The sequence below is a fragment of the Physcomitrium patens genome, chromosome 12, assembly GCF_059467195.1.
Source record: "Physcomitrium patens ecotype Gransden chromosome 12, ASM5946719v1, whole genome shotgun sequence".
NCBI classification, from domain to species: domain Eukaryota; kingdom Viridiplantae; phylum Streptophyta; class Bryopsida; order Funariales; family Funariaceae; genus Physcomitrium; species Physcomitrium patens.
Genome location: NC_143421.1, coordinates 10,441,776 through 10,461,321, shown reverse-complemented (window position 1 = coordinate 10,461,321; position 19,546 = coordinate 10,441,776). Strand labels below are relative to the sequence as shown.

Below are 19,546 nucleotides of genomic sequence, written 5' to 3'. Positions count from 1 at the left end.
TTGCACACAGTGGGACTTGCTCATGGGGAAGAGAAACTAAGACATCATAACCTGCTACTGGTTCCAATTACCAACAAGCTAGTTTGAAATTATCATAAGCAGTACTAAAAGCTAGTTTGGAGTCGAATGTCCAATTCCAGAACTTCAGTCGTATCACTTTTCAGCGCATTGAAATCTGAACTTAATCTAAAACCATTGTGTATGACACAGATTCCTGTATCAAGTAAAGTTATTGCTCATACGAAACACTTACAAATGAATAATTATGTTGGGAATTTTTTTATGTGCAAGGAGAAAAGAGACGACACAAGAAGTTGCATTAGAATTCTCATTAATTACAAATATCATCGTGTAATGTCTTTAAAGGGTTTAAAGCAGTCTTCGACGAATCCCTCTTAACCGAAATCGAAGCTTCACCGAAAGGTTAATCCCACACTGCTAACGCATGGGCACAAGTATCTTGGCGATCTGTTGTACAGCGTTTGCTGGTATCGCCCTACCTGGAACTTTGACCTCCAATAAGGCAGCGTACCTATATCACGTTCAATGTTTAGTATTTGCTGTGGTCACTTTGAACTCAACGCAATTATCCCTTACTAAAATGATATGATAATCAGAAATTGACGAAAATAACCTCCTTCTGTTTATATACGATCAAGTTAAGAGGAGGAAGGAGAAGATGCACAAAAATGCTCACTCTGATAAGCTAAATATAGCGTCATTCTCAGGTAACAGTGCGATTAGCGCCTGCAATAACAGAACCGAGTTAAGGCCATGATTTAACACGAAGGTTGAAGTTTAAATACTCAATAACTCGAAGTAATGTCTTGGACGAATCCGATTAAATTTATCTTTCGAGGTTCTTTATGTGAACAATATATACCACTCAGTGTAGTCATTAGGGCATGAGCACAGTACAGTTAAATTAGACGTTAAAGCTTCTCTATCCAAGTTTGATTTTTATCAGAACAATTCAAATCTGCGGTGCAATCTTTTGAGTAAAACAAAGGACGCTGACCCATGTAAGTCACTCACCTCAAAGGGTATGGTAAGAAGATCATAATAGGTGCGAACACGGTCCAATCTCTCTTCCAGAAACTCTTCGCTGCTAGCTATTAGGGATGCAAGTGCCTGGATTCCCAAAAACAGCATAATGACTGAATCAAATGCACTGAAGCACCATGCACATCGAATGCACTCACGAGGAAAAGCAAAGATTGTATCCAACGAAAAGTGTAGGTGTCAATAAATGCGGAAATCCTTGTACCAGACACCTTAGCATATGTATCACACCTAAGCTCTCTGAAAAACCTGTGTTACAAGATATGTTGCTACTGTGAGATGATATATGCTTAAACAAACCTGCTGAAGTGCAATGCAGTTCCGATTGACCTGTCGTACACCCAACATATTGATGGCCTCGATGTTCATCACAGCCTGCACAACAACCAGAATGACGTGATCAAATAAATGCTTGGTAGACTTCAGTGAGCCTGATCATTGTTCTCAAAGTACTCAAATTTTGAATGGCTATTTCCGAACCTAAATGATTCAACAAGCTGAAGTTCCAACAATTCATTAGAGGTATTTACTTTTTAAATCTGCTCCCCCGTACTTTGTGTGCGAAGGCAAAGAAAGGCAAACCTTGATGAAAGCTGCTGCAGACACACTACATACACCTCCAAAGATGTAGATCCTCTTCAAAGTTGGCATGTATGCGGCCATTTCCTCGTCAATTCTTTGTATCTACGTCCAGCACGAGCTCATCAGCAAGCTGATCATTCTTAAACTATAAAAAGACTGTAGAATAATTCGCGCAGAAAATGACGAGCATCCAAGTTGCACAATTCCAGCTCCTCTCGGAATGAAAACATAGTCGTGGAGGCGTTCCATGCAATTCAAAAATGTTGGAAAATATTTTAAAAAGTAATATCCGGCACCAGGTGAAACTTCTGCTCAACAACTAAGAACTTCTTAAAAACGAGTTAATTCAAGCTGTTCGAACAATTGACCAAGAATACACCTTTTAGTTCAGTTTAAGCAGTCTTGAAGTGTGCCCAACGAATCCCGATGTATCAGGAGCATACAAGCCAGGCAGTGGGTTGTTAAAAGAGAAAATTTGATGTTGATGTATAGGTGTGACTAAAATCATGGAAGTGATCTCTAGATAGATGCAGATCCTCCTGCCTTTTGTTACTATAGCAGATTACACATGATAGGTTTCTACAGCGGATGATGAGTGGAAATAAGAGTACCTGAGATGTGAGAGCTACAACGAAGTCTTCGGGCTCCTCCGCATCTTGGTCTCTAAGATAATGTCGCCCTGCCATACCCTGGCCACCACATCCACATGCGAGGCACATGATAATTTAAAACAAACGTTGTTGCAGTTGCATCGACGATTTCAAAAGTATTTGTAGTGCAAAGAAGTACTATCAAGTGAAAAAAATAAATGAGTATAAATTTGTCCCTTGTAATTTTTTTTTATTTCTTTGGACTCCCAAACCTCGCCTATTGTGGACTGTGGACGTATAAACAAGTCGTAATCTACACAGAAACCAACTCTCCTGTAATTGACTTGGAGATTTAAAGAGGAACATTAGTCATTCAAAAGAAAAGTTTTTCATCCATTAGATGCATACCTGTAGATGAAAAGTTGAGACGAGCTGCATTTCAACCCTTAAAGTACGGAGGCATTCATTGGAAAGCAGCCGGTATTTTTCAGCTAAGATACCTAGACCCGCGGTTACAGCACTACTAGTCCGTCTATGGCGGACCTGTGGATGATGTATCAAGTTTCTTCTCGTCAATGAAGGAGAAGGCGATGACGTCCCATTCTTGTATTGTCCCAATCTATGCCAAGCCATGTTTCAGGAAAGCGGTATCAGTTCACTCTTCGCTTCGATCTAGAATTGCCCTGCTACTATGTAAATAAAAGAACAGTCTGGAATAGTTCTCCAGCCTTTGCGTAATTTACAACGGCTTCTACGAATTAATCGTCTACCCACCACACCTCCCCCGCCCCGCCCTCAACAAAATCACGTTACACCAGAAACTAAATACAACTTGAATCGCGGTTCAATAAAGAAATCACAAGATGCCACATAAAACGGAATGGGGTTATGAGAATTACTGCTGCACAGATTCCGAGACAAAATCTAGTGAGTCGCTGAGTGCAGCCAGAAGGATCAGTTTATGGTTGTCATTGATAAGTTGCTCCTGTTCACACACGAATTTCACAGAATAATCAGAACTGCCAGATGGAACAACCCTATGAATCTATTAAAGAAAATCATACATAGTCACCGATTGTCGAAGACCAAGAACGTAAACGTAACCAATAAAAACACGACTTCATAATAACTGCATCAAACCACTAGTTCCATTCCAAAGCGAACTTGTAAGTCAAAATGTGGTCCAAAAAATCTTATGAAAAACCTTTTGGATTGGTCGCAAGCTAAGGAGAATGTTATTCAGCTCCATCTCCACTTTTAACGCTTCTATAATGTCCATTGGATCATACTCCGCCATAGCTATTCCTAGTTGGTTGCGATAAGTTGTCTCCACAAGTCGGTTTGCAGGCTCTTGTTTCATTAAATAATCTACGTCTGGACGGCCAATGACGGTGGCACTCAAGCTGCCTAGGACCGCCTGCAGCAGCTGTTCACTTTAGTATCCATGGTAAACATAGCCAAAAGTACCAAACTATACTTCCAATTAGCAAAGGAAATAAGTGACCGACGTAACTCTGAGAATGAAACTGTATTTGTTGAACCAAAAGCCAAATAGTTTCAATCCAGGCTTTGTGAATTGCAACCTGTGCTCACCTCGGTATACACAGCACGGCAGCGTTCAAGGGTACGGTCGAGAAGAGTCTGGACAAGTTCCAGTATTTCACCAGCATACTTGGGCATTGCTTGGGCCCATCCAAGCACCTGATGCGATCTCGGAATAACAACTCACCACCATTTAATACTTTCTCTCGATTTTAGTACTTCAAATCATTGTATCGGGAATTAGTGCAAATGTCTCCGGTCATTCAGCACAAGTTCAAGCACGTCTTAGCAGGGGCGTTTCAAAATGATTTGAAAAAAGAAAATGTTGTTCGATAAAAACAGCCTAATGCTTGTAAGGTAAGTAGGAAAATCTATCTTATCGAAAAGACGGCAAATTTCAATCAGAGCGTTAAGAGCGTCCTAATTATGAACCATCTCCATGCAGATTCAGGTTTCACTTCTGCTCAAACGATGAAAACAGTTCGACCATTTCAGGATAGAGAAAGATCATTTACATACCTCAGTGACAAGACGGTTTGCGGCCATTGGTCCTTGTAAGACAGGTCTGCCCGTCTCAAGTGTAGCTTCATAAAGTGCCCCCGGATGAGCTTTCAAACGAAATGCTGATGGACCTGAGTGAAGTTAAGATAGTCAAAATACGAGAAGGGGATTCGGGATAAACAAGTGAACCCTCTGGAGCAGAAATACAGATGCATCGATGTCTACATATGCCCGTTTGTAAACTTACTAGCAAGAGCATCTGCAACTCGAGTCCGGTAGTCAACATGCACAATAGGTAGAAACTGGCTTTCCACAAAATTTTCGATGAAGTTCTGAAGCCCATCATTTCTGTTTGCAAAAAGCAGGTTGCAGTTGACCACATACACTTGATCTTAAATGACACCAAGTATAGGACGTCACAAAGTAGAAAGGCTAATTTTTGATAAATAAATGACTAATTCATCATAGAAAAAGAGCTTCACTCAAGTTTCGTGAATTCGGCCACCCACATCAAGAAAGAGTATTTCGGAGGCAGCAGTGACGTCATCTTGTCTATAAACTGTACACAAAATGGCAAAACTTCGGTTCAGAAAACAGATGGAAATGATACTATAAGAAGAAAATATGGGACCCCAAAGTGTTCGAATCTATGACGTAAGATCTCCAAAATTTATATACACACAGAATATTAAGGTGAAATGATTTGCTCATGTTGGAAATAAAAAATCAGGAGTGACGAATTTAAAAGTGTAATATTGCTTTGAATCAAACAACGAATGAATCAACACTATACCACCTCGGGGCTTATTCAGCGGAATAATCGCATTACGTACCTGGAGAATAGGGCGGTAAATAGCAGAAGTTAGATAGATTCCTCGCTCTGAGAGGACTGCACCAGTACCATAACCTTTTTGAAGAGCAGGCATACTCTTTCGATTGCGACTATGTCGACTGTCACAGCTAACAAGCTCGCTTTGACCTGAATAGAATTCAGATGATCGTCAGATGATATGAGTTCCATCATGTACATTCCCAAGTTTAGATTCAAGGGACTAAAACAGCCAAATGCAAAATGGTTCCAAGTTTCCGTCCAGTCCTCCCTTCACGAAAGGGCTCTCTATTAAATTAGTGGATAAACAATATGAAGTCCAAGAACAAGCTTCACAAACACAGAAAAGCACGGTTACAAGAGTGGTGACCAAAATTTGTGTAAAAACATGAACTAAAGAGTTGGATTTCAAATGAAAGATGAACCAAAACTTTCTGGAAATTTCCAATAGCTTGATGATTTTAGAACGCATAGCAGAAATAGTTATATACAAAAATGACACCAACCAGGTGGTGTTAGAACAGTGTCAGAGAAGCGAAAGGCGAACGATAGGCCTCCTTCAGATCCTCCATAACTGCATTCACGACCCATAATATCATTAGCTTAATAATAAATGAATTGAGATACTAGTCATATTATTCAGTCATGAATGAATGAATGAATTTAGCTCCGGAGAAGGTGGGGTACAGTAATTTTGGCGTACCCTGCCTCTTTATTTTGAACTCCAAATGAATTCCTGACGATCACATCAAACAAAACATGTTTGATGTGATTGAATACCGTATGTAGGACTCCGTTTATAACTAACAACAGACATCGAAGTCATGATTGAGAAGAGGGTGGAGATTATTGTAAAGATTAGTTTTTGGAGTGAACATGTCATACTTGAAATTGACAGGAGCCGCCTTGCTTCCAAGCCGAGCAGTTTGTGCGGCAGATTCAGCTGATGCGGCATCCGGAGTAGCTCGCAAGATATCACATATCAGGAGCCAGACTTCACTCTGCATGCAAGAGTGACTCTCATGAAATTAAAAGCCACGTATATTTTCTTGAATCTCTAAAAAAACTATCAGGGGCATCTAAATTATGTACTAGCAAATCTTTCATTTGGAGAAGGAGAGATCTTTGTGCAACATTATTTAATCGGTTCAGACCTGAATAACTGTCAAGACAATCTCTAGGCTGTAATTTCCTTCAGGTCGATTTGTCTCCACATCGTTGCTCCAAGTTGGCTGACCGTTCGACATCAGAGCTTTCGCTTCCATCATTTGTCCCACCACAACATAATTCTCTACACTCAATCACAGTCAAAAGTCATTCTGTTAAGTCATTGTGAGCTGTGAATACATTTATTTATAGATAGATAGATGTTTCAGAAATGACTATAAGTATATACATATCAGAATGCTATTGAGGGGAAAATGAGTAAACCTTTAATGATTGTGCACAGATTAAAATAGAAAATTCCATATTCATTATCACCCCAAAAAACCTAAGAAAACTAAAAGTGTTCCACTTTCCTCTGACTAAATTAACTAGCATCAACTGAATTCAAATCACTCGTTAAGAAAGCATCAGTACCCAAAATTTGCAACACCAACGCAAAAACTGACTCAAGGAGTTCTTGAGCGGCAGTTTGGAGTTTGGCCACAGGCTCAGTATTCGCAATTGAAAAACTTCCATCGTTCCCTTTCTTTTGCACTAATGTGAGATAATTGCACATAACGCTGGAATCTAAAATCTTCTGAACTTCATCGATGCGGGGTCTAGAGGCTTCAATAGCAACAGCCCGTGCTTTTATTTCAGACGTAATGAGCTCATGAAGCGTTGATCGAATCCTCTGACTGCCCAACAAATTCTCGACGAGTAAGTCGACAAAGAGAATAGATTGGAAATTTACTAGGAACTTCTAGCCCAGACCAAACATCAACGGATCTCACGATTTGAATTTCAAGACTTGTCTGCTAAGTGCTGATTGAACTGTCGAAGGGCAAATGCAAACGTAACCAAGTTGCAAATATTCGCTTTCAAAAATTGCCTTTCTAGTCCTCATTAAAAACATACCTGATTATGGAACTTCCGGCTGGAATTTTTCCAAGCATTGCAAGGCATTCCACCATCGTCTGTAAGTATTTTACCCCTGAAGATGCATTATGTTTCAAAATAGACTCCTGCACAAAAACCGAGGTTGATACCCCTATTATCCCAGATCGGTTTTCCCAAATTACTTAGACACCCAGTGAAACAGCAGTCAATGCAACTTCGTCAAAAACAGGCATTGTCGATAGAGTCTAAAGAGTAAAGGAAGATAAATAATAGTTCATGTTATGATACATACCGTGAAGTCATTTGGCGTTGATTCGGAGAGCCACAGAGGAAGGGCAGAACTTGGATTTCTTTCCTCCTTTCTCATAGAATCGTCGCTACTGTTACTCGATGCTCTTATATCATTAGTTGAAGCATCTGCATTCTCCAATCCATTTGCAATTTCATTTTCCGCGGACTGGCTATAAACAACTCCAAGTTCAGCAGCGGAGAACAATAGTTAGAATGATAGACCTTTGAGAACAAAAAACCTGTAGAGCGTAACCTCACTCGTGCTGCCAAAAGGGACAAATAAAATCTAAGATTCAATTGATAAAGACCCACCTGCCTATACTTGATGGATGCCGATCCAAACTTGAAATTGAGGATGAATAACGAGTCAAGCTTCGAGTACGCCTAGAAACGGGGTGTAGAGAGCCAACAGCAGGAACCACAGCTGGAACGATGCTACTAATGTCATCATCTTTTTCATGTGTAACTGCCAAATTCATGCTGTTTCTCACAAACAACAGAAAAGAACAATGAGAGTATTTGCAAGAACCGCATAACTTTGCAAAACATCGGAGCTGACAAATAGAGGTAGGTCGGAGCTCGAGAAATGTATTAAAGCAAGGAAATTTACAACTCGCACCAGAACCAATAGCTAATGCAATCTAATGGTCCACATAACTCAACTCATTGCGCTATGCAAAGTAGTTCAGGTATTTTCCCTCAATCCTCTAGAAGAAGGATAGAGTCTGCGAGCAGTCGGTCTGCGGAAAACAATAATAAAGGCATATTTACAACAAACCGTATAAGTGATGGCACGATTTTCCAGGTCTGTCTGATTTATGTGGCAAAGCTGCAAGAGAAGTCTAGTAATTTCCGCCATGAAAACCTCGACTGCTTAGTTACTAGGAAGAAACGTCGTGAGCTTAGAGAAATACCTGTAATCGCCTTTGTTGTAGAGATGAAGGTGCAAATCCTCAACAACTTCGTGAAACAATACTCCTCGAAGTTTTGATAATTCCGCACGGACATCTTGAAGTGCCCCAACCTGGAACACTTAAGACAAGAGGTAAATTTGATTATCACTGTCACTTTTGCCGCAAAGCCCGAAATAAGCTGTGATCACTGCAAATTCACACAGACTACGACTAAATCACCAACGCTTGGCCTTATCAAGACGCAATGAGGTTCTTATAATTCTCTGAGCATGTCAGGCCACAGCAACGATACGAAATGAGTGTTTGGTTTTGAGCTGACATAATCTAGTATACCCCTCGCCGTTCACATACAGTTCTGTTTCCAAACTGTCCTATCAATCCAAACAAGGAGCATAATAGATTTCAGTATTGCTCTAAATTTTCCAGAGAATCGGATTACAAGTAACCTAAACACATTGATCGGAAACGACAGGAATAGCGTTTTTTTACTCTCATCGCCCTTGTTGCTTATGCTTCATTCAATCAGACAACATCATCATAAAGCTCCATGATTTCTTAAATATTGAAGCAACACACTTTCTAATTGTGCGCATAAACAGAGCCATTATCACATTTCGTGACTGCACGCGAGCAGTCATCTGGTAACAATGCTTACCGACTGAATACCTTCGCGATCTAGAATCTTAATGGATTGGAGATGAAGTTGCACAGCTGCATAGTAACGCTTCTCTGCTACTAATTTCACAATCCGAGCTGGTACCTGCCCCACCTCAATCATGCAGCCTTAGATCATATCCCTTCTTAATTTCAGCTGTCAAATGGTCACATCCTACATCCGCACAAAACAGAAAATGAATCATTCTACGTCCCTATGAACATCCCCGAATTTATCGTTTAACAGTTCTCAGACACTTAATAACTGCTCTAAGCCTGAGCTATATTCGAAGAGGTACTGTCAAGGGTGAACCAGTCTTTTGTACAAATGTGAAGCGAACAGCTACTTTTGACTGTAAAGGGAAAAACCTGAGCGACGTTGTCGATTTGATCAAGCAAGTTGATGACATGGCGAAGAGTAACTGAACGGGACCATTGTCGCTGGAGTTGCTTGTGGCGAGCTCCTAGCAAATTCCGAGCCTCTGCCAATCCTTCTTTCAAGCCCTCTAATCCCTCAGCGGATTCGTTGAACAATCGCAATATCTAAATTCCAAAGACCATACATTATCAAGGTCGAGAACTTCAGTAACAGAGAAGGAAACCCGAATACTAGCAAACTGTAAAGGGGAAGTCAATTTTGGCACGAGAGACGGAGTGCAGCGTAAGTGGCCTTAAACTATCCATTATTCACCAAGAAGCCTCTGTAGACAGGAAATTTGTGTCTTTCTAAATTCACTAGTTGAGCGAATGTTAGCAAACGCGGTAGAAGGTCAAAGCCTCAAGATTAAGATCCAGCTGTCGGAGTTTACAGGCGACATACCTGAGAGTAATTGTGTATAGCTTTGTTAAAGCCACTGTGATAGATTCTGACCACACTATCAACGATTTCCTCAATAGCGTCTCTAGTCTCTCTCAATTGCGCCACTGACGCTTCAATATTTGGAGATGTGATGACCTCCACAACGTGGGGTAGCGAATCAAATCGTGGTTGTTTCCAGGCATCACCTATGCTCTCAAGTTGCACCTTCACTACCTGTACACGAGAAACATCAACACCTAAAGGATTTAAATCTTGAAGGTTCTTAAGAAGCCTGGTATTGACTGTAATCGTTGTCAAGACACGATTTAGACAACAGGATATTCTCTATGAGGAAAATAAGGTCTTTGTAAATAAATGTAAAACTGGATTAATATAGGGGACTGAGGAGATGAATGCAAATTTTCTAATTCAAGAACCTATTTTCTAAATTCAAATAACACGTTACGAAGTGCCACTCTTAAGTGCATTTGCCAACAAGCTGCTGATCCAGGCTGACAACTATGGGAGATGCATTGTTTAGAGACAGGAAAGCAATTGGAAGTCATAATCAATAGAATGCAGCAATTCTTTTAATGCCTTTTGCGGACTACGGTCTGAAATGCACTCAATACACGTTACAGGGGAAACAACGGAATGTCGCAAAGAACACAAATATCAAGGTTCTTACCTCCCAATCAATCGCTTCGGCCGGATCAACTGCCATGATTCGTCTGCTTCTGTAGCTTTAAGAATCAACCTCTCATCCCATAACCCGTTCTCTATTGTGCATTCCCTGCTGCAGATCGAGATTCCCCACGTTTCTCTGTTATTTTGGTTTGTCTACCCTAGCCAAACTCAGGAGATATCGGCTGAAACGAAAATTGGGGCATTGCACTCTCAAGACGATTTCTATTTATTAAATGAAAGAATAATCCTAGAACCGGTGTATTCTTCGTTTCAACAATTATCAAGATCTACAGGCTCTTGTAATCAGCGAGGATGCAAAGCTAGTAGTGGATAATCTCGTGCTCTTAGATAGCTCATACTTACAGCAGCGATGCACATGAACCAAGTCCCATTTGAATGATTGGTCCTCCTCATTAAATGCCACAGAAGGTGGACAGAATGCAGATTGTCAAATTATTTTTCTGCCAGCGTAGCACCTGTGAGGTATACCTTCACTCTACAGCGAACACCTCTCGTGATACGGCCTGATAATTCAGTATGATAAGGACAAGAAGCAAGAATTTTCTGTTCTCTTCATTTATGTGCTTGAAATAGAGAAATGGAACTATTTCTTTTCCCCTCCGCTCGTCATTTTCTATGAACGTAGCAATTTACAGATTCTCTGAAGACCAGTTCTTCGGGATTCATTGAGAAAAGGGAGCCTAAAGCTCAGCTTAGTGCCAGAGTGAAGTTTACTGCAGACCAGAGGACTTTCACAATCAGAATGCAATCCCCTTGAAGGAAAAGAAAAGAGAATCAAGCTTCGAAGAAAAAAGAAAAGCTTCTCCGCATGCACTTATGACGGCAACAGCACGGTGCCTAAGTTTCATCCAGCTAATCACACTTAATACCTGACTAATCCATTTGTCGTGAAAAAAAAACTGAGCCAATCGCACTTAATATCTGATCATTCCATGTATACACTCTCAACCCGCAACACACTTCTCTTCTACACCGAAATTCTGCATCCTAAATCTACCATCGATCGCCTCACGCAGTGCATCCACATGACAAGTAAAATCAAGCAACACACCTGCACCCCTACCTGGTCTCATTCGTTTCTCCTCCCTGGCCGTCTCGAAGCTCTTCGGAATAAGCTCCAAATCAAGCCAAACGATAAAACAATATAACAGTTCAAGAACCGGTAAAAAAACAAACACCTCATAAATACACTGAAACTCATCTGCAAAAAAAGTCTCCAACGCTTAGAAAGCGCATCCAATACTGCTGACAGCAAGGTCCTACTCTCGCGAAGAGTTACGCCATATCTCAGGAGGCACAACACAACTGAATCGAGCAAGCACGCCCCGTATCTATCTACTCTTTTCCTAGATCTGCAGAAAATCTCCCGCTGGAGGAAAAAACAACAGCAGGATCCCGTGTCTACTTAGGCAGTACACATCAAGTTTAGTAGAGTATCAGGTCTGCCCCTACATTCTGGAGACAGAACAACGAGAATATGGAGAAAAGTATTACACAGGCTTTGTACAGTTCTTCTGAATCGCGGTCCATGGGATCCAATAATTTCAGACATCTAACATCCATCTAGAGGATTAAATCATTGGCGAAAGGGGCTCTCGCTCCTGTGCATCGAATGCTGTCAGCTTCGCGACGCACCTCTGTCGTTTTCAACGTGGTTTTGAAATCTGTAATTCTGGTTCGTTTTTTGCCAAAATTCGCGTCGGCATGGGATTGGCTGTCAACATAAACAGAAATAGACTACCTGGATTTGTGTTTCTCAGGGGAGTTGATCTGGAATCCCGTCGATGATTACCGTCCTTTTTTGAAAGAATACAAGAAAGAAGTTGGACCAGACACGGGGGATTTGAATCTGTCAAACTGCAAGCTGGAGCACTCCCGTTGCTTTTTCCACATACATAACTGATAATGTTGTCAGGGTTGGCTTTGATTCCCCACTCATTCGAGGTGCTGTATCTGCGCACGAGAGGCTCCAAACTCAGTGTTGGGGCCATTTGTGCGTGCAATCTCACGCAGTAAAAGCTTGATTTCTTCACGCTTCCATGGTAGGATTCGGTGGCACGGAATGGACGTGCCGCAGAGGGGGAGAACGAACACAGTCTTCTTCGTCGAAGAGATGTGTACGATGAGACCGCGATGTGTGTGTGAGTGAATGAAGAGCCACTTACTTTATCTTCTGTTTTTGTTTTTTTAATTTTTGCATGTCGAGTGGGAGCTTTTCGATACTCCTCTTCATGTGTGTGCACTGGGAGTGGGTCCTTCCCCTGTCTGTCCTCTCGCTTGCTGCCACAGCTCTCTGAGCCCATGTGGTGAATTTCACTGCCACGATATGGCGTTTAAAACTAAGGTTTCCTGCTTGCGTTGGGAGCATGGTGCACATGTTTTTTGCTCTTTCTTTCATTTTATGGCTTCCTTGCAGCATGCATACAGCAATGCTTAGACTGTTCCCTTGATTCTGAACATCATCTCCATGAGCCTTAGAAACTGTGGGTCTGTCTTTGGGGAAAAGGGATTTCCATGTCTACTGTGAAAGGTGATCGACCACTGCTAAAATATGTGACAAAAAGTGAATTCATGAAACTAGTTAGTAAAGACCTGCTCCAGAATAATAATTTTGAATAAATAGCCTGTGGAAGTTTCTTTATTGGATTGCATTGGAAATTGTACCACAAATTATGCCTTTTGATTATCACATGAAGTGTTACATGTATCTTTTTTGTATTAGAAAATTGGTATCTGTTAATGAAATTCCGTAATTGAGTGAATTCCTGCTAATAAAATAGTGTCTATTAATTTCAATCAATCCCCTAGTTGACTGAATTCTGATTGCTGTGTGATTGGTTAAATTTCTACAACAACATTCTCATTCATGATTGTTTTAAGTATTTATCAATCAATATGCAAATTAATTACATTTTTTGTAATGTTTGGCAAGAGTATGACCAAAAAGAATTTGAGTACTTGGTGAAAAACATGAACAATATTTCAAAAAAAAAGTAGTTAACCCCATGTCAAATTTCCAAAATATTTGTGATGATATTATGATGTTGTGGTCTATCTATGATTAAGAAACTCTACTCAACAATCATTAAGTTTGGTGAATTGGTCCTCTTTCTAGTGTGTATGTATATATGTATGTACAAAAAGGTATCAATAAGGTTAGATTTTAGCCTATAAATCCTTGCAATTATTCCCAATTTCTACCAACTATTGTCATAATTCAAAGAATAATGAAAATAATTGAGATTTTTTTTGGTTGTTTTTTTTCTTAAAAGAACCTTAAAATAAATCCTTAAAGTAATTATACTAATAAATGATTATCAATTTTTTTTTCAAATATTATTAACTTCTTATTGTTTAATAAGTTTAAACTAATAAACAAGTAGAGATAATAATATTAAATTATAATAATGAAATACTTATTTTTGCATATTCATAAATAAATGAACAATATGAAAAGCATTCAAAAATTATATCATTAGATCCATTCTATCAAATTTAATAATAGTATTTTTAACAAGTAGAAAATTTTATTATAATATTTAAATCTTAATGATGTACTTTTTTTACATACATTCTTTTAAAATCATTTATTTTTATATGATACATTGGAAAATGTAAAAAATTTGTCATGTTATAATAGATATGTTCAAAGATCTTGATAATATTCTACATAAAAATAATAGTATTTTATATTATTTTATAAAACTTACAAATAAAATTGCTTATATACAATTTCTTTCAACTTAGAGCTTATAATACTTCTTTTTTTTTTTTCTTTTTTGCTCCATCCTACTTTTACTTTTACTTAATTTGGTATAATAATAATAAAAAATTAAAATTAAAATTTGAAATAATATTTCTTTTTTTATATGTAATATATAAATAATTTAATATTTATTAATACTTATATATCTACAATATCATATTTCAATTAGAATTATATATATATATACATATTTATATTAAAATAATCTATCTATTTACTAAATTTATCCATCCTATTGTAACCATTATTAGAAAATAGATCACCTTCGAAAAACCATCATTACAATCATGACCCTTATCCTCACCTCCCTTTATTTCTAGCCAGTGCTCTGTCCATTTCTAGCTTTTATTATTGTGATCTCCATGTTTCTAAGTCTCACCTTGACCCCTCTTATTCTCCACAATAGGATGGGTTGATTTAGTAAATGGGTGGATCATTTTAACATCTCTCTCTCTCTCTCTCTCTCTCTCTCTCTATATATATATATATATATAATGCATAAAAATATATGTTTAAATTATTTTTAATTCATTTATTTATATTATATTAGTAGTATTTACTTTCATTTATAACTAATTATTATGAACTTTACAACATATACAACTTTTACTCATGAATAAATCAAATAAATAAAAACTAGTTGTCAAAACAATAAACCAATACTATGCATTAATCTTAAAATATATAATTGATATTCGAATCTTAAACAAATAATTTTAAAAACATCTTTTTTAGTTTTAATGCAATTATCTCTTCTACATGAAGCTAATTATTTTGAAAGATTAAATAGAAATGAATTTTTTTTAATAAAGATCAGAGAAAATTAAATTATTATTCTATTTAATATTAATAGAACTACTGATTTAATTTTCTATTGATTTGATTTTATTAGTGTTTTTTTAAAGTATTTTTAGGTCTTTATATTATTATGGTCATGTCATTTGGTGACTAAAATGTTACAATCATTACTAATACTACTTCTAAATTATTAAAGTTTATTTATATAAAGAACCATTCACAAGTATATTTGAAGAATTACAACATGATAATATCCTTAAATTCATTAAATTTTCATCTTCCATACGTTAGATCATAATTTCATAAGAGTATTGGGTAGTTTGCTTAAGGCTAATTGCAAAAAAAAATCCTGTTAAAATTCCTAATATGACTATGAAATATTTAGAACTTAACAATACTCAACAGTTGTATTATTCTTTCAATTATATATTAATTTTGAAACGTATAAATTGCACAACATGCAAGCAAAAATAAGTCAAAACATAAGAGTTATATCTTGAAGGAGTAAAATTTATTCAAATTAGGAAGAGTGTCAACATATTTTTTATCAATTGAGTCAATTATTAGAAAAGAAATAAGTAAAACCTTAAGTTTGCAACTAAAATAAGGTAATGGAATAATTAATCAAACTAAGCATTAAGGTAGGATCAATACAAATAAAACTTAAGTAGGAGATCATTAAATAATATGGGTGTTTGAAAAAGTCTCAAAGTAGGCAGGTCCAACTTAAAACTAAACCAAAGAAGTGTTCTATGGTAATTATTAAATCAGCTGAAAATAATATTTTTTTAGAAAAAAAAATTGTTAAAATTTTACAAAAAAAATAATAATAAAAAATTAATTGATAAAGATGTAAATTAAGAAGATTTTGGCTACATTACAAAGTTGATAGTTGAAATATTTAAAACGTAAATTGTAAATGTATTCATTTAAGTTTAAGGAGGTGAGTCCTGTACATTTGTCCTCAAAGAATGTATATGATACCATAAGAGATAAAAGTCTTTTTTGATGAAACCCAAGAAGTGTGGTTCTTAAATAAATAATAAAGAAAGAAAGAAAAGACATAAAGTTGAACAGCTCTTCTTCATTAATGTTTTGCAATGAGAAGATATCAAAAAATCACATGATTTGAAGGTGTAAGTGTGAAGATAGAATTCATTGAAGATGACAATGACTAGTGGTCATTACTGCAAAAAATAAATTAAAAAAATAAAAAATATATATATAGAGAAAGAGAGAGAGAGAAAGAAAAAAGGAAAATTCTTAAAATCTATATTTTAAAAGAGGAATCATTCTACATATAAGATCTAAAATCAGAACTATCTGTAATTATTCAAAAGTTTATTTGCAGAACCTCCAAAGAAAAAATATATTTTTCATGGTATTTTATACGTTATTTCAAGCTTATTACATTTCATATTATATCACATGCAAAGATGTCTAATAAAATAATGATAGCAACAAAAAAATCCATTTAACGTGGCGAGTTCTTCTGCCATGGAGGACACAGTATTACCTCATTGTACTCGCCACGTCGATAGACGCGGTGACCTATTCACGCGCCTACTCCTTCTTACTTCCTAATTGAGAGCCCTATTACTATAGGAGCAAGTTTTCTCGTCGTCGTCATCGTCGAATGCTCCTAGAAAGGGAGAGGAGCTCATCTCGAAGAAGAGTCTCGAAGGATTTGCTGTGAAAAAAAAGTTAAATAGTGGAATTCGAGGTTGACTAAAATCTTAATTTGATTGCTTGAGCGAAGCCTGACAAACATTAAGGTGTATTTTACGTTTGTTTGTAGGACCAGGAGGAGGAGGAGGAAATCCAACAATTATATAATGTTGTGATTAAACAAACATATGTAGAGAATGAGAACGAAGTATTTTGCCTTATTTTTAGAAATTTTGGTAAGGAAAATATATCAATTTGTGTATCGAGGAAGGGGGATTTATGCAGGTGGATTGATAATGTAGCGTGCGTACATCGTGGATAGCACTATGAAACATTTTGGTTTGGGAGTCTAGGCATATGAGACTCATCATGTCACTATGTCTATGCTTAGAGTTCGGAAACTCTAGTCGTCATCGGCTTCGAATGTCTCCTCTACTTTGAGGTTCCTTTTGCTAGACATAAGAGTAATATTAGAGGATGAAGATGAGAAGTTATTCTTATGCTCATATCCCATACAATGGTTCAAGGTTCATAAAAAGGCCTGAGTACATGCCCAAAAGAATCGATGATCCTGCATACATGTGGGTTTATTTCGGCGCCACCTTGAATCTAAGACTTCTTCTACTTCAAACTCTTCATTATTGTCCACTTCTATAGGAGGAGGTGGAGCTTGTCGTCTTCTTGGTATGTCCACTATCTTGTATGGTTCAAGAAGAGACACGTGGAATACTGGATGAATTTTTATTGACTCCGATAGATGTAAACGATATGCAACTAGATTCATTTATGCAAAAATAGAAAATGATCCAACCCTTCAACAATCCAACTTGTCACAAGGACGAGTGGTCTTGATATTGTAACGAAGTAGCCATACCTTATCACCCAAGTGGAATGGTAGTTGTTCCTTTCAATATACATCTGTATTGACATTTTGTTGTTTTTGAGCTTCTTTTAACTGCGCCTTCATCGTTGCATGTAGCTCTGACAAATGAATCGCCAAATCTTTCGCAGCAGGATTATCAACTTTTGAAAAATTAAAAGAATCAAGTCGTGGATGATAACCATAATTAGCAAAAAAAGATGTTTGTTTTGTAGAAGAATTTATCGTGTTATTGTAAGCAAACTCTGCCAATGGCAAAAGAGTTGTCCAATCATCTTGTTGGTAGTTAATGGTACATCTTAAATATTGCTCCAAAACTTAATTAACACGCTCCGTTTGTCCATCAGTTTGAGGATCAAATGCCAAAGTTTGCGAATAGTTTTGGATAAATAAGAATGAATGTGAGGAAGGGAGTGAGCGAGCGTCACTGCCACTGCATGTTGGCATCGTGAATGGCCTCGGATAAACATGAATGAATATGAAGAAGGAAGTGAGCAAGCATCACTGCGATTGCATGCTTCCATTGTGAAAAGTTTCGGATAATCAAGAATGAATGTGAGGAAGGAAGTGAGCGAGCATCACTGCGATAGAATGCTTCCATCGCAAATGGTTTCGGATAAATAAGAATGAATGAGAAGAAGGGAGTGAACGAGCATCATTGCTACCACATGCTGCTATCGTAAATGGCCTCAGATAAACATGAATGAAAGTGAAGAAGGGAGTGAGTGAACATCATTGCGATTGCATGCTTCCATTGTGAATGCTTTCAGAAAAATAAGAATGAATGTGAGAAAGGGAGTGAAGGAGCGTCACTATTACTGCATGCTGCAATCGTAAATGGCCTCGGATAAACATGAAGGAATGTGAAGAAGGGAATGAGCAAGCATCACTGCGATTGCATGCTTCCGTCGCAAATGGTTTCGGATAAATAAGAATGAATGTGAGGAAGGGAGTGAGGGAGCGTCACTGCTACTACATGCTGCCATCGCAAATGGCCTCGGATAAACATGAATGAATGTGAAGAAGGAAGTGAGCGAGCATCATTACGATTGCATGCTTCCATCGCGAATAATTTCAGATAAATAAGAATGAATGTGAAGAAGAGAGTGAGCAAGCATCACTATGATTGTAGGCTTTCATCGCGAATGGTTTCGGATAAATAAGAATGAATGTGGAAAACGAAGTGAGCGAGCATCATTGCTACTCCATGTTGGCATTGCGAATGGTCTCGGATAAACATGAATGAATGTGAAGAAGGGAGTGAGCGATCATCACTACGATTATATGCTTCCATCGTAAATGGTTTCAAATAAATAAGAATGAATGTGAAAAAAGGAGTGAGCGAGCATCACTGCTATTACATGCTGCCAGCACAAATGGCCTCGGATAAACATGAATGAATGTGAAGAAGGGAGTGAGCGACCATTACTGCAATTACATGCTTTCATCGCGAACAGCTTCAGATAAATAAGAATGAATGTAAGGAAGTGAGTGAGTGAGCGTCACTACCACTGTATGTTGCTATCGCAAATGGCCTCAAATAAATATGAATGAATGTGACGAAGGGAATAAGCGAGCATCATTGTGATTGCATGCTTTCATCGAAAAAGGTCTCAAATAAAGAAGAAAGAATGTGACTAATGGAATGAGCGAGCGTCATTGCTACTACATGGTGCCATTACAAATGGCCTTTGATAAACATGAATGAATGTGAAGAAGGGAGTGAGTGAGCATCACTACGATTGCATGCTTCCATCGCGAATAGTTTTGGATAAATAAGAATGAATGTGAAGAAGACAATGAGCAAGCATCACTATGATTGTAGGCTTTCATCGCAAATGGTTTCAGATAAATAAGAATGAATGTGGAGAATGATGTCGTGGTAGAGAAGTTTTGCCTCAAGAAAGCGCTGGGCT

General features: G+C 37.7%; 1 protein-coding gene across 7 annotated transcripts; it reads right to left on the bottom strand.

Moving 5' to 3' along the window:
* Positions 1-314: 314 nt before the first annotated feature.
* LOC112289928 (exocyst complex component SEC8) lies at positions 315-12,246 on the bottom strand. 7 transcript variants are annotated; one of them, XM_024535672.3, is made up of 29 exons: positions 11,582-12,246; positions 10,861-11,231; positions 10,499-10,606; positions 9,832-10,044; positions 9,381-9,554; positions 9,013-9,117; positions 8,358-8,467; positions 7,756-7,923; positions 7,445-7,613; positions 7,171-7,277; positions 6,688-6,950; positions 6,261-6,397; positions 5,992-6,107; positions 5,810-5,842; positions 5,613-5,680; positions 5,111-5,256; positions 4,787-4,836; positions 4,525-4,625; positions 4,296-4,408; positions 3,828-3,935; positions 3,439-3,651; positions 3,134-3,219; positions 2,643-2,853; positions 2,256-2,333; positions 1,645-1,746; positions 1,363-1,437; positions 1,036-1,131; positions 698-747; positions 315-532 (listed from the first exon to the last, which is right to left on the bottom strand). In XM_024535672.3, the coding sequence occupies exons 3-29, from the start codon at positions 10,532-10,534 to the stop codon at positions 439-441; spliced, it is 3,222 nt and encodes a 1,073-aa protein (XP_024391440.1). In that variant the 5' UTR covers positions 10,535-10,606; positions 10,861-11,231; positions 11,582-12,246; the 3' UTR covers positions 315-438. The 7 variants fall into 7 exon arrangements, with proteins under 7 accessions (XP_024391440.1, XP_024391444.1, XP_024391449.1 ...); XM_024535676.3 differs by having other exon boundaries at positions 10,861-10,958; positions 11,582-11,779; XM_024535681.3 differs by lacking the exon at positions 5,810-5,842 and having other exon boundaries at positions 11,582-11,945.
* Positions 12,247-19,546: the final 7,300 nt, after the last annotated feature.